The sequence below is a fragment of the Humulus lupulus genome, chromosome 8, assembly GCF_963169125.1.
Source record: "Humulus lupulus chromosome 8, drHumLupu1.1, whole genome shotgun sequence".
In the NCBI taxonomy this organism is placed as follows: Eukaryota; Viridiplantae; Streptophyta; class Magnoliopsida; order Rosales; family Cannabaceae; genus Humulus; species Humulus lupulus.
The window spans coordinates 148,459,012-148,478,466 of record NC_084800.1 but is presented as its reverse complement, the minus strand read 5'-3'; the positions used below and the strand labels follow the sequence as shown (position 1 = coordinate 148,478,466).

The 19,455-nt window shown below is 39.9% G+C and overlaps 1 protein-coding gene across 1 annotated transcript; it reads right to left on the bottom strand.

The window, feature by feature from the left end:
* Nucleotides 1-7,709: 7,709 nt before the first annotated feature.
* Nucleotides 7,710-8,651, bottom strand: LOC133793541 (uncharacterized). The gene is made up of 3 exons (XM_062230869.1): nucleotides 8,628-8,651; nucleotides 8,459-8,548; nucleotides 7,710-8,384 (listed from the first exon to the last, which is right to left on the bottom strand). Exons 1-3 carry the CDS (start codon nucleotides 8,649-8,651, stop codon nucleotides 7,710-7,712), a joined length of 789 nt encoding a protein of 262 aa, XP_062086853.1.
* Between the last annotated feature and the right edge of the window lie 10,804 nt (nucleotides 8,652-19,455).

The following is a 19,455-nucleotide window of genomic DNA, read 5'->3' as shown; positions in this document are numbered from 1 at the left end:
TTATGATTGTAAAAAAAAATCAAACTCATACATGTCATTAAAAAATAACAATGATATTTATTTGGAAAAAAAATTACTATGTACAATTATAAATGCAAAGATAATAAATAAAATAAATAACGAAAAAATAATCTAATTTTCAAATATTCTAAACTGAAAACATAAGGGCTAAAAAGTTAACTAAACACATAATCATAACAACTAAAACATAAACACTTACATTGGCGGTTAGATTCAGAGCTTTGAGTGTGTGTATCGAGGAGAACTTCATGCGAATGGACTGTTGCTCTGATACCAACTGTAACGACCCAACTACTCTAGACTTTGGACCATTAACGAAAACTATCCATAGACACTAATCCTTAATAAAACTTACAAGTGAAATGATCATAACTTTATTAAAAACTTATAAAAATAAATGTTAAACTTACATAAAATTTAAAGTAGGATATGGGATCCCATTGTTTTAAAATAAAAACATAACATAATTGTAATTAAAAGGGATTACATAATAAAGTGCGGAAAAATACACATAAAACCATAAGTAAAGAAACTTCATCCTCAAATCGAACTCTCGGCCCTTCGATTCCATTCCGCCTCAATACACATGCCCAAAATACCAAGAACCTTTCCCGCCATCAAAGTTATTTTCCTCCACATATAAACATAAAAGGAGTGAGCCTAAAACCCAGCAAGGAAAATCTAACACATAAACCATATACACAAATTTCATAATGTAACATAAAATATATCATAACACATATGTCACATACATACTATAATGGCCATTATTACTTGGGGTCCCATAAACTAAACAAGTCATATGCCCATTAGATTAGTGGGGCTTGCTAGCTAAGCAAGTCATATGCCCATAATTTATTGGGGCTTGTTAGTTGTACGGGTCATATGCCCAAGTCTACAATTATACATATTATAGCATATTACATAACACATAATCATAAGATAACATTTATCATAACATATAAATCAAATAACACATAAATCCTATCCTATTTTCCTTACCAAAAATACCGGGATATGAGAACAGTTTTGGGACTTTGGAACACTCCTAAAAACCATAAATGGAAGGGTGAGTATACTAAAGAGAATGAGATGAAATGAATGGAAGAACTATACCATTAAGATATACTTACCAAAATCTTATGTTCAAGAACTTAGATTTCCTATCCAAGAATAAAGAATAAAGTTAGGGTGCTGAATAGAAAATTACAAGAACTTAAAGAAAATAATACCAAATGAACTAGAGTTTTGGAATACCTTGAATGCTTCTATGACCGAACTATACCTCGAAGCCGAAATACACTATAACCTTACTTCCCAAGTGTTTATTAAGCAACCCAATTGTTTATCACTCTATAGTCTCACTAGCACCTGGAAGGCTCTGATTAATGCTTGAAGAATGAATGAAAAGGCTTGGTGCTAGGTTTTATTTATAGAGTTCTAGGAATAAAAATATTCTTTTTGGCTTTGAATAAAAATAATGAATTTAATTGAAAATATTTGAATATCCTTCAGCCAAAGGCTTAGGACTTGGTCAAATTGTTCAGAGAGATTTAAGGAGTCAAAGCTTGATTTAAAAAAATAATAATAAAAACAAATAAAATCCTAACTTAAATCTCGTAACTCTAAACTTACATGCAGTAAAATCAACATATCTGGAGTTGTAGAACTCCGATTTAAACTCTCTTTATACCTTTAGAAAGATAATTCAATTATTTACAACTTTCTTCAAATACTATTTTTCAAAATTCATAACATAACTGGGTAAAAAATAGGTCGAAAGGTACAGTACCCTAGAGTTACGAAAAATCTATTTAATTATCTAAATAACAACCTAATCCACAAATAAATAAAATTGTGATAAATGTCATGCTCCTAACAGATTCTGGTGAAGACTAAGTCTTATAGTTCACTTATTTTATCATTAAAATAATAATTCCTTAATAATCATGCATATGACAAGTGTCATATTCCTATAGGCTCTATCTAAACCTTAGGAATAACCATGCTCATGACAAGTGTCATATTCTTATTAGCTCTATCTAAACATTAGGTTATAATAATTATCATATTAATAACCAGCAATATTAATCAAACCTTATGTTATAATTAATATTCTTAAACTACAGGTTAAACTTATAAAATCCATAACTATTGCTAGGAGTTTCCAACTAAGTCCAGACTTGAACCAAAATCCACACTAATGAACATACTAAAACTAATATTAGCTATTACTACTACTACTACTACTACTATCTAACTAGTTAAGTAAATTCTGGGACTCTACACGTCGGCACTAAATCTGGCGCAAACTTCGCCAGTCTGTCAAATCTCAGGGCATACTCAGTAACTGATAACCTGTTCTAAGTCAGGTTGATAAACTCATCAACCTTCACAGCTCGAACTGCTATGTTGTAGTATTTCTCATTAAAGATATTCTTAAATTCCTCCCAAGTCATGACTGTAACATTCCTCCGCTGACTCACTACGTCCCACCAGATGCAGGCATCTTCTCTAAGCATGTAGCTAGCACAAGCTACCCTTTCATTTCCTTCGACCCTCATAAAGTCTAAGATCAAGGAAATCATATTCATCCACTGCTCAGCCCACAGTGGGTCTGAACCACCCTCAAAGGTAGGTGGTAGCTGCTTTCTGAATCTTTCGTACAAAGGTTCCCACCTGTTCTCAACCACAGGCTAAACCAGCACTAGCGCTACATTCAGCTGAATTGGTAACCCTGTGACCTGTGATGGGGCCTGCTGCCTCATCTGACGAAGTTCTTCCTTTGTTCTCTGCAACCTAGCCTCAATCTCGGCTAATATCTGTTGCCAGTTCTATGGGGCAGGTGGAGGGCCGTGACCCTAATTTTCATCCTCGGCCCGACTGCCGTGGAGTCTAGATGATTGCAGAGGCATTACAACTATATGCCTACAATCAGTGACACCGCTCATCAGGCATGATAACAAGATCCAATTCCACCTCTCAATCTCAACAACAAACCAGGATCAACAATCCAGATAACATACAGATAACATATAGCACACAACGGGCCATGCCCTGACATCATGCATATGGTATTTCATTCATCATGCTCCTTCAAACTAAACAGGTAAACAGGGCATCAAGCACATATTCAATGATAATAATCAACCATACCAACCAACCATGAGTCGAGCTTTTCAATGGCAGCGAGCGTACATGTTCGGTCAATCTCCAGAACCAATAAACCTTGGCTCGCTTTGATACCAAGTTTTAACGCCCTACTACCTTAGAGTCGTTACTAAGTGTGTTTAAAATGTGCATCTATCTCAATAAACGAGGTTTTTAGAACAAAAGTGTGATTAAACAAAAAGTTAAGGCTGTAATCTTTAAAAGTACTCTATTTCGTTAAAAGTTCCAAGAGTTTAACATTTGGGATCCCAAAGTACAGTTTATAAAACATTCACAACACAAAATAGGTTTACAGACGACTAATTATACAAAGCGTAGTTCAATACAGCCATTTCTCAAAATTCCCCTGAGCAAAGTAGTCGGGTAGGCCAAACATGTACGCGCCGCCCCACGCTCTCCGTACTTATGGCTGGTTGACTTTCTCTTTGCCTTTACACAGAGCACCCGTGAGCCGAAGCCCAGCAAGAAAACTCACACAGCCCATAACATATGCATATTATACAACCATTAAAACAGATAACTCATAGATAAATAGATAGTCCATCAGATTAAACACATATATGGCCATGCCGTTCCAGAAGCGTTACCAAAGCCTGGGATCTCAGTCCTCACCGTAAGGATATCCCATGTATCCACTGGGGTCTAACCCTAACTAGAAGCACTCCATGTGCTAAGTGTTATTCCCGGCCACAATGCCATACCCAGCCTTCGCCGTTCTCAGCCCTTTGCCGTTCTTGGCCCTCCGCCGTTCATTCTACTACAACCACATATAGCATTCTCAAACATGTAATAATTCAATCAAGGCTATACCCTAACAACAATACATTCTAGGGTCGTGCCCTACAACAACACTATGGGTCCATGCCCTGCTCTATGGGTATTATAGTTTTATGACCTGTATCCCGAGCTTCACAATGCACGAAAGTCACGAGCTCGGTCGTCTATCCCGAGCCTCTCCAAAAACCTAGTCACAACACATAAGAAGTACTCTTTAATGCTAACCAATAAAAAACCACCTCTTGGGACTAATCTCATACTCTCGGAGTCCCCAAATTCCTAAAACAATGTATCGGAAACATCCCCCGAGACCCCAGAATAAATGCCCAAAAATGCAAAATTTCCTGTCCTGAAAAATAGCCTAGCACCGCAGCGCTACCCTAGAGGGCCACGGCGCCCAGCAAGTCAGAGAGCACCCGCAGCCCTGATGTAGCCTCGCGCCGCGGCACCCCTTCGCGAACCCAGAAATCTGGGTTTTCCTTTGCATTTTCCCCGAGCCAAAACACTCCCAATTTAACCCCAATGCATATCCAATCCTCAGAATCAACCCAAAACCTCAAATAAACCATCTAACAACCTATAAACACCACCAACTAGCTCAAACACACAATCACACCCAAAATCCACACTTGAGTTTCAGATTTCAAAGACTTAAACCAAAGCATGAGAAAAAATATAAACCAGACTTCTAGATTCTTAAACCATATCAGATATGAGAATTCAAACATGTTTAGAACTCTTACCTCAATCAAAAATTAAACTTGAGCTACTCTTCCCAATCAAGTTCCAAGCTCAAATCCCAACCTTCTACTGAACCTAACCTCAATTCATCCCAAGAGTTTACCAAACAAGGCACATAATTCAATTCTCAATTCCATGATATTCTTAGCTAAATTCTACAACATATACACAGAATTTTCTTACGTCAATTCACTGAATAATCCTCCAAGTTCCCTTAGCTTAGATTCTCTTCTTGATCCCAAGAGATTTGCCCTTAGTTTTTCCCTCTTTCTCCTCTAGGCTCCCAACCAATTTCAGCAAGAACTCAATTTGGCTAAGTGTTGAACGTGAATGACCCCTTTTCCCTCAGCTGAAACATATTAAACCCTTTCCTAATGACCACTATACCCTTCATAGAAATCCTTTCCTAACTAAACTCCAAGGGCCTTTTTGTCATTTCTCCTTTCTTACAATTCTATCATTTCTCTCATCTAAACTTGTTACCCTTACTAATTACCAATGGTTACTCAGGTTACTCAATCACCAATAAACATTAACCACTAGCTCTCAACTCAACTTACAAAATTCCCAAAGTACCCCTAGGCTCCTCCTGAGCCGGGTATAAAATCCCGTTGTGACTTTTAAACTAATAGCTCCCTAGGACCGTCTCAGCACGTGCATCACCATCATATCACCACTCACACGTGGTACAAATTATATAATACAATTATCACATTTATGCCCTCAGCGGGCTAAAATTACCACTTTAGCCCTATCATACAAACGGGGTCCACATGCATATTTATACCACCTTAACATGCATCCTAATCACATATTCATTTAAATTCATATATTAACATGCCTACTCACTTATTTCCCTCCAGCCACGCTAATCAAGGTCCTAAACCTTATTAGTAAATTGGGGTGTTACAATGTGAATTCTCCTCCTCGGTCATATCTCACGACCTTAACAGGAAGACCACTTTCTTTCTCAAAACAAGCTTTGAACTTCTTGAAATTCTCGAACACTTCCGACTTCTCCTTTATGAAATAAGCCCATGTTTTTCTTGAAAAGTCATCAATGAAAAGGAGAAAGTATTTACTCTTACCAAAAGAGTTTGGTTTTATTGGTCCTTAGACATCAGTATGTACGAGCTCAAGCGGCTTGGTGGCTCTTGAAGATGACTCCTTCAGGAAGCTCCTCCGAGATTGTTTTCCAAGCAAACATCCTTCACAAGGTTGATCTGGTTGGTTGATGCATGGAATGCCTCGCACCATATCCTTCTTCTCCAAAAGTTTGAGCCCACCAAAATTAAGGTGTCCAAAGCGTAGATGCCAAAGCCATGATGAGTCATTATAGCAGGCCTTTAGATATTTTGGAATATCATATTGAATATTCAAGAGGAACGTTCTATTCTTTGACATGGGCACCTTGGCAATCAAATTACTTTTATCATCTCTTACGAACAAGTATTTTCTTTTAAGTGAATATCATAAGCTTTCTCTAGCAATTGTCCCAAACTCAAAATATTGTTCTTCATGTTGGGCACAAAGTAAACGTTTGAGATAAATTGATGGCCTCCATTTTTCAAGCGTATGAGAATTTTCCCTTGGCATTCCACGTGTATTTTTTACTCATCTCCAAAAGAGATATTTCCTTTTACCGCTTCATTGAGCTCCACGAACATTGTTCTTTGTCCTCACATGTGATTGCTAGCACCGGTGTCAAGATACCATCTATTTTCTTGGCCTTCATCTTTGTCTTTGAAAGCTAGTAGCAATGTTCCTTCTTCTCCACCTTTGTCTTTGACGAAATTGACATTTTCTTCAACCTTCCTTGATCTACACTCGGAGGCATAGTGACCCAACTTATTGCAATTGTAGCATTTGGCGTGGGATTTATCATTCCTTGACCATGAGTTGCCTCTTCCGCGTCCTCTTGTTGCTTGTGGATTTTGACTTCTTTCTCCATTATTGAAGTTGTTGAAGCCACCCCTTCCTTCTATTCCTTGTCCACGGCCACGTCCACGTCCACTTCCTTGGTCACGTCCTCTTCCTCTTTGATCTCTATTATTGTCAAAATTTTATTCCTTTAAGTTGAGTTGTAGTAATTGCTCCACCGTCTCCTTTTGCTTCTTTTTCCTCTTTTTCCTCTTTTATTTCTCCTCATAGACTTGTAAAGAACCCATGAGTTGTTCAACAGTCACAGTTTCTAAATCTTTATTTTCTTCAATGTTTGTAGCAATGTATTCAAAGGTTACAGTTACAGTGCAGAGAATTTTCTCTAAACCTTCACTTCACTAACGTCTTCACCATTTCTTCTTAATTGATAAAAAATTCACTACAACAAAAATGAGTTTAAGGGGCAACGCATGGCGCCCCTAATAACCCGAAAAGTCGCCCCTGATTAGTCGCCCGTGGAAAAATGTCCCTGAAGGGTACATTAGGGGCGACTCGAGGGTCGCCCCTAAAACTTGAAATGTCGCCTAAAAAATTTGAAAATTTTGAATTATTTTTGTCGATATGTCGCCCCTAATACTCCATTAGTCGCCCCTAATACTATAATATGTCGCCCCAAATGGTTGCACGTGGAATATTATTAGGGGCGCCATAGTCGCCCCTAAAACTTGAAATGTCGCCTCAAAAATTTGAAAATTTTGAATTATTTTTGTCGATATGTTGCCCCTGATACTCCATTAGTCGCCCCTAATACTATACTATGTCGCCCCAAATGGTTGCACGTGGCATATTATCAGGGGCGATAGTGTCGCCCCTAATACTATTTTATTTATAAAAAAAATAATAAAATTAATTAATAAAATTCAATTTTTATTAATTATTTATCAAAATTATTATTTAAAATTTAAATAATTGAAAACAAATATATTAAAAATAAAAATATTATATTAAATATTCAAATTAGTTTATTAAAATAACAATTGTACATATTCATAATACATTAACATAGAAAATATTCATATTGTTCATAAAATTTAAAAATAATTAATAATAAAATAAACCTAGTCTCCTAAATCAGCTGCATCGTCCTCCTCCCTATTGTCTTCTTGTTGTGGTTGTTGCGGTGGCTGTGGTTGTGATTGCTGCAGTGGCAGCATCGGCCAAGGATATTGGGGAGGTAATGTGGACAATCCAGCTCCATACATGTAGGGATACGATGGCTGGGAGGACGGTGAAATCGAACACAGATAAGGTGTTGCTTCGTACATATATGGAGGTACCATATGTTGAGACGGCGCTGCCCCGTACATAGAAGGATGAGTTGGAGCTGGAGGTTGAGAAGACGAAGCCCTAGAAATATTGTCACTATCAGGCACAGGCGGCATCTGAACGTTTGGTGGATGAAATGAAGGTACAAAATATTGAGTTAAGAAATTAACTTGATCAGTCAATTTCTGTAGATTATTCTCCAATTTTTCTATATATTCTCTCGAATGATGAGGAGGAACTTGAGACCCGTTGAAGTGAGAGTGTTGGGTAGATGATGACCCCGACCCCGACCTCGACCCTGACCCCGACCCCTTCAATTTGTGGCCCACTCCTCGCACATGTCCACGCCTTTGGCCTAATACATTTTGTAACACCTCCACCTGATCAACTGATGATGGACTATCATTATTAGAAGCATCAGTGGATGTTTGCTGAGTTTGTAACTCAAAATCAGCCTTCAGTTTTTCCTGTTTTCAAAAAATGTTAGACACTAACATTAAATATAACTCTATTAATATTAAAAAATATAATTCAAACTTACATAATCTTGGCGAGCATCATCGTTCACGAAATCATTTGTTGCTTTCTTCCAATGATAATCCTTCCATGACTCAATGAGGTCCGGGTTCGTCTAAAAAATATAACCCAAATGTTAGAGAACAAATAATTTAAAAGAACATAATTTTGATAATATTTTATCTTTTACTTACCTTTTCAAAACGGACGCCTGCCATCAATTTTGTACCCTACGTTGTAGAATACTTTTGTTTCTTCCGATTTTCCTTATTCTTTACGGAGCGCGCAATAAATTGTGGACTTGTAAATAATTGACAGATCTGCTTCCACTCCTCCTTGTGAACATCATTGGTTAGGTTGTTTATAACCTTATCCTAATCCTCCGGTCCATTGTAGTGTTTCTCAAAGTGTTCATGTCTTAGTGTTTTCCTATTACGATATCGGTCTTTCATCTCTCGATCGATACCATCTAAACACTTTAAGAAATCCTCGCGGCTCACTATTTGATAACAATAATAAATTGAAAATTAAACATATTAATAATATATGTACTATATTAAAGAAATTTTTAAAAAATATATATTTAATACTATTTTTACCTAAATTATGCCAAGGACTTGATCCTTGTATTGTTTAGGCACTAATTCCCATGAACCGTAATGTCCGGGAACTTTCGTTTTAATTTGGGTTCCCACAAGGCGGACAAAAGCAGCGTGCTCGCCCCCAACAACCTTGTACGTTCGTGGGCAAAACGTTACTTCTAGTGGTTTTCCATTTTTACGCTGCCTCTCCTCTAGATCTTTTCCAATAGCTGCGCCACGACCCTCTTTCTTAGTTGGGATTCCTGTATTTTTTTTATTAATAATACATAGAATATTAGTATATACATGATAAACATATGTGAGTAAATAAAATAACAAAAAAATTACCTAAGTCGCATGTAGTCGAGATCCTAGTAGGATCCGGTGGAGGATCACCGCCAGCATCTCCACCGTGAGCTCTAGCCACATCTGCTGACATCTACTAACATGACAGTAATTTAACCTATCTATTTTAAAATTTAATTATTATTTATAATTAATTTATTGAGTATTATTTCAATTGATTAGGTAATTTGAAACATGCTATTTGGAAACGAACTTTTTATTTCTCAATATGTATAATACATTGAACACTAGATACAAAACTAAGTAGAATAGTCACTATCCTCACTAATTACATCAACATCTATCGGGCACACATCATCAGTATTATCATCACTAAGGTCGAAAATTAATTCATCCTCATCTTCTGCTTCTTCTACAATGTCTGCCACGTATCCTCATCAGTATTATCATCACCATTCGTCAGATACTCCAGGTAAGGTGCCATCCACGTATCCTCCATTCGAATCTCCATATTGATCTCAACTGCTTGTATGCTTGGCTCTCTAAGTCTTTCTACTGGCACAATGTTCAAGGTGTCAGCATCTTTTGCGCTCGCAAGTTTTGCTAAGGCATCTGCGTTTGAATTTTGATCCCGCAAAATTTGCTTAAGGGTGTATTCCGTGAACTGGGCAAGTAGGTTCTTTGTTTTATTCAAGTAGGCCACCATTTTTAAGCCTTGCGCTTGATATTCTCCTAGAACCTGGTTCACGACCAGCTGTGAGTCACTGTAAACATCAAGCACCTTTATGCTCATATCTTTTGCCATTCTCAATCCAGGGAGGAGTGCTTCGTATTCGGCTTCATTATTTGACGCAGTGAAGTCAAACCTGATGGAGCAATGAAATCGATGCCCTTCCGGCGTTATCAATATCACTCCCGCTCCAGCGTGGGATTCGTTGGACGACCCATCCGTGAATAAATTCCATGAAGGAGCTTTCTCTTGAGGCTCAGGCGCACTAGGCTGTTTGCACTGCTTGCTGTCTGGGAGTTCGGTGAACTCGGCAATAAGATCGGCCAAGACTTGTCCCTTGACTGCTGCTCGCGGTGAATAGGTTATATCAAACTACCCTAGTTCGATTGCCCATATTAATAATCGTCCAGCCGCTTCTGGTTTTTGGAGGACTTGCCAAAGGGGCTGGTCAGTTAAAACTATGATAGGATGGGCTTGAAAGTAGGGGCGTAACTTTCTAGAGGCCAGCATTAAGCAATATGCTAACCTTTCAATTGGTGGATATCTCAACTCTGCCCCGATCAGTCTCTTGCTAACATAGTAGACTGCTTTCTGCACGCCTTCGTCTTTTCGCACCAGCACCGCGCTAGCAGCAACTTCGGTAATTGCCAAGTAAATAAACAAAGTTTCTCCTTCGATTGGCTTTGAAAAGATGGGAGGCTGTGCCATATGAGCTTTCAAGGCCTTGAATGCCTGTTCGTAGTCTCCTGTCCATTCAAACTTCTTATTTCCCCTAAGCAGATTGAAGAAAGGGACGCACCTGTCTGTTGACTTCGAAATAAATCTACTTAGGGTTGTGATTCTCTCGGTTAAACTTTGTACATCTTTGACCCTTTCTGGCGATTTCATGTCGATCAGGGCCTTTATCTTGTCGGGGTTGGCCTCGATTCCTCTTGAATTTACAATGAACCCCAAAAACTTCCCTGATCTAACTTCGAAGGAACATTTCAGGGGATTTAACTTCATTTGGTATTTGTTCAATACATCAAAGCACTCTTGTAAATCCCTTACATGTGCTTCTGCCTTTTTAGACTTTACCAGCATGTCATCCACGTATACCTCCATGTTTACTCTGATCAGCTCCTTAAACATGTGGTTGACTAGCCGTTGGTAAGTCACACCTGCGTTTTTCAGTCCGAAGGGCATTACTTTATAACAGTATAAGCTTGTATCGGTCTGAAAGCTGGTGTGATCCTCATCAGGGGGATGCATGCTAATCTGGTTGTAGCCCGAATATGCATCCATGAACGAGAGGATCTCATGTCCTGCAGTTGCATCGGCCAGCTGGTCGATTCTTGGGAGTGGGAAGCAGTCCTTTGGGCAGGCTTTATTGAGGTCTGTAAAATCCACGCAGGTTCGCCATTTGCCATTAGGCTTGGGAACCAGCACTGTATTGGAGACCCACGATGGATAAAATGCCACCCTAATGAACCCATTCTCTTTTAATCTTTCAACTTCTTCTTTTAAGGCTCGCGATCTATCCTTATCGAGCAGCCTTCTCTTTTGTTGCATGGGTGGAAAAGTCTTGTCTATATTCAGGACATGGCTGATAACTGTAGGATCTATTCCGGCCATGTCTTTGTGTGACCAGGCAAAAACTTCCTGGTCCTTCCGCAAAAATTCCACCAGTGCGTGCTTCGTGGTGGGCTCTAGGTTCTTCCCGACCTTTACGACTCTGGTTGGGTCTTTTTCGTCGAGTCGGACCTCTTCCAGGTCCTCGACGGGTCCAACGTTTTCTTCAAAATCCCCAAAGCGAGGATCTAAATCTCTATCCTCACTTTGGGCGACACCCTATTTGGTGACTTCATCACCGGATTGGGTTTGTGTATCAACCGCCATCTGCAACCTATCTGAGGTAGTGCTCTTTGATGTTCCTTTTTTTGCCTTCATTACTAAGGCGTTATAGCACTCCCTGGCTTCCCTCTGGTTTCCCAACACGCGCCCTACTCCTGCGTCCGTTGGGAACTTCATGGCTAAGTGCCACATAGAGATGACGGCCCGTAGATCAACTAGTATAGGCCTCCCAATGACGGCATTGTACGCCGAAGGACAATCGACCACTACGAAAGTGGCGAGTAATGTCCTTGAAGCAGGCACTGTACCTGTCGTCACTGGTAGTTTGATCAATCCGGCGGGGGCGAGTCCTTCTCTAGAGAAGCCGTATATCGTTTGGTTGCAGGACTCTAGGTCCTTAACGGACAGCTTCATGCGTTCCAGCGAAGACTTATACAGGATATTCACCGAACTTCCTGTATCGACCAGCACTCTTTTCACCATCATGTTGGCCATTTGGATGTCCACGACCAGCGGATCGGAACGTGGGAACCAGATGTGTTGGGCATCGCCATCAGAGAAGGTTATTTCGCCTTCGTCTGACCGAGCCTTTTTTGGTGCACGGTCCTCAACAGTCATCATCTTGATGTCTTGGTCGTGGCGCAAGGTCCGAGCATATCATTCCCTTTCCTTTCCACTATTTCCCGCGAGGTGCGGGCCTCCACAGATGGTTAAGAGTGTGCCAGTCACGGGGGCAGGCTGTAAGGGTGGCGAGCATTGGCGCGTGGGAGCTTGCTCGTTTCTACCCGGAGCTTCTCGTTGGGAATTTCCCGAGGCCCATACGTATCTTCTCAAGTGTCCTTGTCTGATAAGGAACTCGATTTCGTCTTTCAGCTGGTTGCATTCGTTGGTGTCATGTCCGTAGTCGTTATGGTAACGACAGAACTTGGTAGTGTCCCTCTTCGAAATATCCTTTCGAATGGGCCCAGGTTTTTTATAAGGCACACTAGAGCTTGTGGCCTGATAAACCTCTCCCCGAGACTCAACGAGGGCAGTGTAGTTAGTGAACCGAGGTTCATAACAGTTACCCTTCGCTCGTTTATTGTCGGAGGTGGAAGGCTCGTTATACGGCCGTTTTCCACCATTCTTGCCATTGCCGTTGCCGTTCCCGTTACCTTTACCGTTGCCGTTAGGTTTGGACCCATTGGCGGCTTTGGCGGGCTCGACTGCTTTCTTATCCTTTCCAGAAGGTTTTCCATCATCGGCAATGGCATCTTCGAGCTTGATGTAACGATCAGCCCGGTCTAGGAATTTCTGGGTAGTTCTTACTCCTTCCTTTCGAAGGCTTTTCCAGAGAGGGGAACGACGCCTAACCCCTGCGGTTACGGCCATCATTTTGCCTTCGTCTCCCATTTTTTTTGCTCCAGCTGCTGCTCGTATAAAGCGCTGGATGTAGTCCTTCACTGATTCTCCATCCTGCTAGCGAATTTCAACCAACTGGTTTGCTTCGGTCGAATGCACACGACCTGCATAGAACTGTCCGTAAAACTCCCTTACGAACATTTCCTAAGAAACTATGCTCGCGGGCGGGAACTTAAAAAACCATTCCTGCGCGGCTTCAGAAAGTGTTGCAGGGAAGATCCTGCACTGAGCGTCTTCGGACACTTTTTGAATGTCCATTTGTATTTCAAACTTATTGACATGAGATACTGGGTCTCCGTACCCGTCAATGTTTGGAAGCGTAGGCATTTTGAACTTGCTTGGAGTTTCTGCATTAGCTATCCTCTGTATGAAATGAGTGCCTTTCCTCCTATCGTGGTCGATATAAGATGTCCTTCCCTCGACCAGCTGTTGCACTGCCTAGTTGAGGGCGTCTATCTGGGCCTGTACAGCGGCAGGAATCGTTGTAGCCTCTGTTGCTAGGGGGACGTTCTCGCCATGTCGCTCGCGGCAATCGTTGAGTGCGTCTCGCAAATCCTCGTCTCTTCTCCGCTGCTCGCTACCCCCGAGCCGGTTGAAGACATTATTTTGCCTGGGCTGCCCCCCAGCATCCCGTCTATTGGGTTGGTCATCTTTAGGTACCTGGCTCCCGCCCTTTCCTCTTTCTTCATTCCTCCGGCCAGCGTTTCCCTTGCCTGAGTCGGCCTAATTATATCCATGGCCATCTCTGAACCTCGATTGGCTATGGTGGGATTGACTGTTCCCTCGATTTCCATCCCTGGCTGAAGCATCCCGAACGTTAGAGGGTGGCCTGCGCTGGTCGTTGTGTCCCCATGCATTATCATGCCGTGGGGGACCCAGGACCGCAGAGCCTAACTCTGAGTCCCTCCTGTTACCAGGAGGGTACTGACCTCTGTTTGGTAGGTTTGGCTCATCACCCCTACGACGTCTAGGACTGCGAGGCTGACGCTCGGCCCTATTCTGCCTCTGTTGTGGGGGATTACCTCGAGCAGCTGGGGATGGTGGCTGTGCCCCAGGGTCCAGTGGAACATCGTCATGGGGCACCTGAGGCTGCTCGGGCCTTTGCGGACTTGAGGGCTGGATTGGTGGGCTAGGATTGGGACTCCTCTGGGGTGGTCCATTGACAGGTTGGTCAGGCTGCAAGACAGGCGTGGCCTGATTCTTAGCCAATTGCAAGGCTGCCTCGAGGGCTGCCATGGCTTCGTTCTGGCAGTGGTCCATCTCCGCCTACCTTTCGCTTAACTCCGTGCGCTGTCGTTCAATCTCCTGTTGCTGCCGTGCCATAACCTCGGCAGCTCTCTCTTGATTGGCTCTCAGATTAGCCAGCTCTTCTTGCAGCGCTCCCAGAGTACTCTTCAACGTCGCATCATCCATTTCTTCCTCCTCAAAATCTAAATGTGGCTCATCCTCAGCCACGCTTGCAGGAGGAGGAGGAGGTGGCGAGTTCAACGGTGCCGCGGCGGCCGTCTGTCCAGTTTTCCTTGCAGTTTTCACCATTGATTTTCTCAACAATGATGAATCAAGCTCTCAATGAAAGCACCAGAATGTTGACCCAGATTTTGGTCAACTGACACGGAGTCAGAATATGCTTGATGTGGATGAATGTGTTGACAAGAATCGAATGGCAAAAAGTAATAAGAACACGATATTTTATAGTGGTTCGGCCCCAGGATCTGGTAATGACCTACGTCCACTTAGATTATTATTGATATGAGAATCAAAGGAGTGATCAAAGAACAAGGGTTCAATGAGTTTCACTAACCTCTGAAGAATAATTCAATATTCCAAGGAGAATTATTCTAGTCTCAAATGATTCAAAAGCCAAAAGTCCCTTCCTTGAGCTATCTTTCTCTATTTATAGGCTCAAGGGGGATTACACAAGATTGTTACAGATATTCTCTCCTAAATAATTGGATACTCAGGAGATTGTGTGAGTTAAATTCGGGATTTACAAAGATCTTTATAGTAATATTACGTTTCATGTGGAACTATCGACCAGACTGGTCACAGGTAAGACTGGGCAGCTTACTGCTTCTAATACGTCTTCTGGTCGATACACTAGCAGAGCTCTTCCAGGTGTCAGCCACGTGTCCAGGGATTACTTGCCACGTCATCAATGCCAATTTTTTGGATAACAGCAGTACAAGCAAAGAATTGAGCATCAAACAGAAAGATATTCCATAAAATATATTTGACTATAGCCAAAGCCCAAACATACAGAGTTAATCAATCTCCTTATGAAAAATATATGATTGTGAATCAAAGTAATGAATCACAACTCAAAAACTAAGGACAACTCAAAAAGTTCAAAAAGGTATACATTTCTAACTAAAAATCTCAACACACCAACTAATAACACTCTTTAAAATAAACCATAAATCATACTCTAAACAGGATAAGAAATTGATTTAAACACACATATACACGAACTAATAACATAATGGGCACCTAATTAATCCTAAACATATAAAAGAACCAAAAGAATACCTCAAGATACAAAGTCCATAAATATTGATTGCATAAAAAAAACAACTAATGAGATTTCAGAGATTTCACAGAAAAAACAGAGCTTAAGTTATTCTTTGATTGCTATAAAATAAGCTCAAGATTCGGAACACTTAACAGAAAACACAGAGCAAACAGTAAAAGCATATATTTTTTAATCCTGATATTAAGATTACCACACAAAACAGACCAAGCAAGAGGACAAAACCATCAAGAAAAACTTAAAGCAAACAGAAAAAACTTATACAAGAACCAATCAGCTCATACAAGAACTTATTCAGTTCTCAAAACACTGACTTACCCCATACACTGAAGGACTCTCAATACAATGGTAAAATACGCCAAAGATCTAGACAAAATCACAGTCTATGCCTCTAGCCGAGACTACACTGCTCACAAAACAATATATATATATAAATTAAGTTTACAATATTAACAATAAAACAAACAATTAGAGTGATGAGTAGTTAATTAATTTCAACACGTCTTTTTTGCCAAACAATAAAATCTATAAATAACTAATATCATCAACTAAATTTTGGGTATTAATAAGTATCGGAAGGGGAGGAATTGGCTTATAATGTTTGTATAATCAAACTAATAATAATATTATTATATTTTAGCAAGTTAAAAGTCTAGCAGCATTAATTTCTACAGCATATATATGTAGTGGTTTTATGTATAGAGAAAGAAAGATGGTTGTAGTTGTAGTTGTAGATACTAAAAATATTTAATGCATGCCGAGAAAACAGATTACAAAACAAACAAATCAAATTATAGAAAAAATTATGAATTGTCCATTACTAATAAAAAAAATATATAAACGATACATAAAAGATATAAAAAGAAATGATACTAAAATGCAATAAGCTAGCTCCCAATTTCATTTTCTAATAGAATAATAATTAAACAAGTACATATAGATTATACCACATATTCACAGATAATTCAATGCTAATGAGCATACCAACCGATTAGCTCTATGTGCATATACTAGTTTTCTTACCTCAAGTTCTGTGCGAATAATGGTACGACCCCGAGTGCGATCCTTTTTCCCCCCGAGCCTTGCGGTAAACCTAGTCACAACCATAAACGGTAATCCCGTTAAGAACTAAATCCAAATACTGAGTTCGGGACCAATCCCATGCTCTCAGGACCTCCAATTCCACAAAACAGGGTGGTGGAATCGTCCCCAAGAGCCCCCATGCTCTTCCCAAACCCTAAAAATGACATGATTGAATTGGCCATAGGGCAAGGGCACCCAACTAGGCAAAGGCCCTTCAAAAAATCCCCTGCATAGCGCAGGGGCACCCAAAACTAGTGCAAGAACGCCCATAACAAAGGATAATTAATTCCAATCACAATCAATTTCCAATTGATATTTCATTTTTATTTCCAATCACAAGATAACAAGCCCTCCTGAGGTCAGTAAACTCAAAACTATAAATAGAGTTGTTGAGGTCAATTAACTCAAACCCAGAAAAAAAAATTGGTTATGAGGGAAGAAGGATCTCAATGAGTTCGCACAGAGGCAATGGATCTCACATATATACATACATTCATATATCTATATACAATTTTTCTCAATCTCCTACTATAATTTTCTCACGTATCCAAACTGAGCTAGTAAACCATGGACAGAGCAAGTGAATAAACTAAAATCAAGAGCAAAAACATTAAAACTCAGATGCATTCAAAATTTATTTCTCTTTCAATATTCAATCATTCAAACTCAAACCAAGAGCAGAAATATTCAAAGTCCAAGTATTTACAACCAAACATTCAAAGAAAACAAATCAAATGTAGAACAGAGAGAAAGAGAAAGAGCTTACTTAGATGGATATCGGCAATAGCGTGGTTTTCTATGAGGTACTCTGCAATGGAGTGGTAGAGATTGGAGTGCTTGGCTGCTACTTGAAAGGGAAGAGCATTTTTAGGGCTCTTAAAAATAAAATTAGAAAAGCCAGAAAACGATTTTAGGGAAGAGCATTTTTATGAATTTCATGATTAAGAGATTGGGGTTTGGGGTTTGAAATACATTTGGAGAAAGAAGAAAACAGAAAGAAGAAAAAAAGACAGGTCTCTTACTTACCTGGAGGAGAGAGTGAGATCTAAGGGAGAGGTTGAGTGGAAGCTTGCATTGAGGTTTGGGGTATGGGTCTGAGAGAAGAGAGGAGAGATTGGGGTTTGGGGTATGGGTCTGAGAGAAGAGAAGAGAGAGGTTTCGGGTTTGAGGAAAAAAAATTTGGGGTGTTTTTATTTTGGTTTCGCGCGTAACAGAAAATATAGGAGCAGAAATGATCAATGGTCGCGGCCTGAGCTTATTGGTGGCCGCGGCCACTACTCTCGGATCTCCAGGCCGCGGCCAGTGATTCTTGATGGCCGCGGCCTCCATGCGAACATGGCCCAGAATATGACCTGTGGACGCGGCCATCAAGAATCACTGACCGCGGCCTAGAGATCCGAGAGTAGTGGCCGCGGCCACTTCACGTTTTCAGAAAAAAAAATTAAAAAATTCACTCCCCACACAAAGGCCCAAAACCGAAAAATCACTAATTTTTTTCATATCATTTCATCATTTCTCTCTCATTTTCACTCCAATTATTTCCAAAAAAAAATCATTAAATCCTATCATCAATCTTCAATCTTTTTACAACTTTTCACACATTATAATCAAAATCCTCATTGTCTACACAAATTTCCTTTCAAAATCTATAGTCAATTACAAGTAAGTACATTTTCTTGATTCTTTGATTATTGGGTTTTGAGTATTCAAGAATATGATTTTGGGTATTTTGTATTAATTGGTTTTTGGTGGATGAAATATTTATATATTGTGATAATTGGCTTAGATTAAGCGATTATGTTGTTAGATTAGTAATAATTCAAATTTTGGGAAGATTGAAACACTATAACATACTTTTTCACTATTGGTTAGTCTTTGCCCACTAAGTGTTTGATGAAAGTTCATAGAGGAGTATGTTTCAGTTTTAAGGGGAATTAATGCAATATTTTTAAAGATGAAGTGTTTATTGGTTTAACAGAAGATTGTTGGGAATAATTAGAGGATTTTAACTTTATATTTTGGGGTATTTTGAATTATTCTTTTAGTGCTTAATTATTGTGTTTAACGAAGGTTATCTTTGAGTCTTGAATTGACGAATGGCTCCAAAGAGATTTCGAAAGAATGCTAAAGGTGTTTCCTCATTTGAGATTGAGTTTGATGCCACCAAATTTATTTCTGAGGAGGCATTCAAACGCTATCAAGATGCGGTAGTGAAACAGAAAACGATGATTGAAGAAATGGGGTTCGATATGGAGATTCATCATCGGTATCCATCTATTGCAGAACAGATTGAGAAAAAGACATTGGATGAAATTTTGTTCACAACCAGATGCTGCAGTAATCCCTATTGTCAGAGAGTTCTATGCTAATGGAATTTCTCAATTTACAGCCATGGCTACAGTGCGAGGAGTTAATGTGAACTTCTCAAGTGCAGCCATAAATCAATTTTATGGGCTTCCTAGCATTGACAATGATGAGTACAGCCAAATCGTTGATAATCCTGACTTGAATGAGATTATCCAATTTATGTGTAAGCCAAATACCCAATGGAAGTTAACTGA

Coding starts and splice junctions, on each gene's coding strand:
- LOC133793541 (XM_062230869.1), bottom strand. CDS start 8,651: ATGGCAGGCGTCCGTTTTGAAAAG. Junction 8,549..8,627: donor CAGGCGTCCGTTTTGAAAAG/GTAAGTAAAAGA, acceptor TATATTTTTTAG/ACGAACCCGGACCTCATTGA. Junction 8,385..8,458: donor ATGATGCTCGCCAAGATTAT/GTAAGTTTGAAT, acceptor TTTTGAAAACAG/GAAAAACTGAAGGCTGATTT.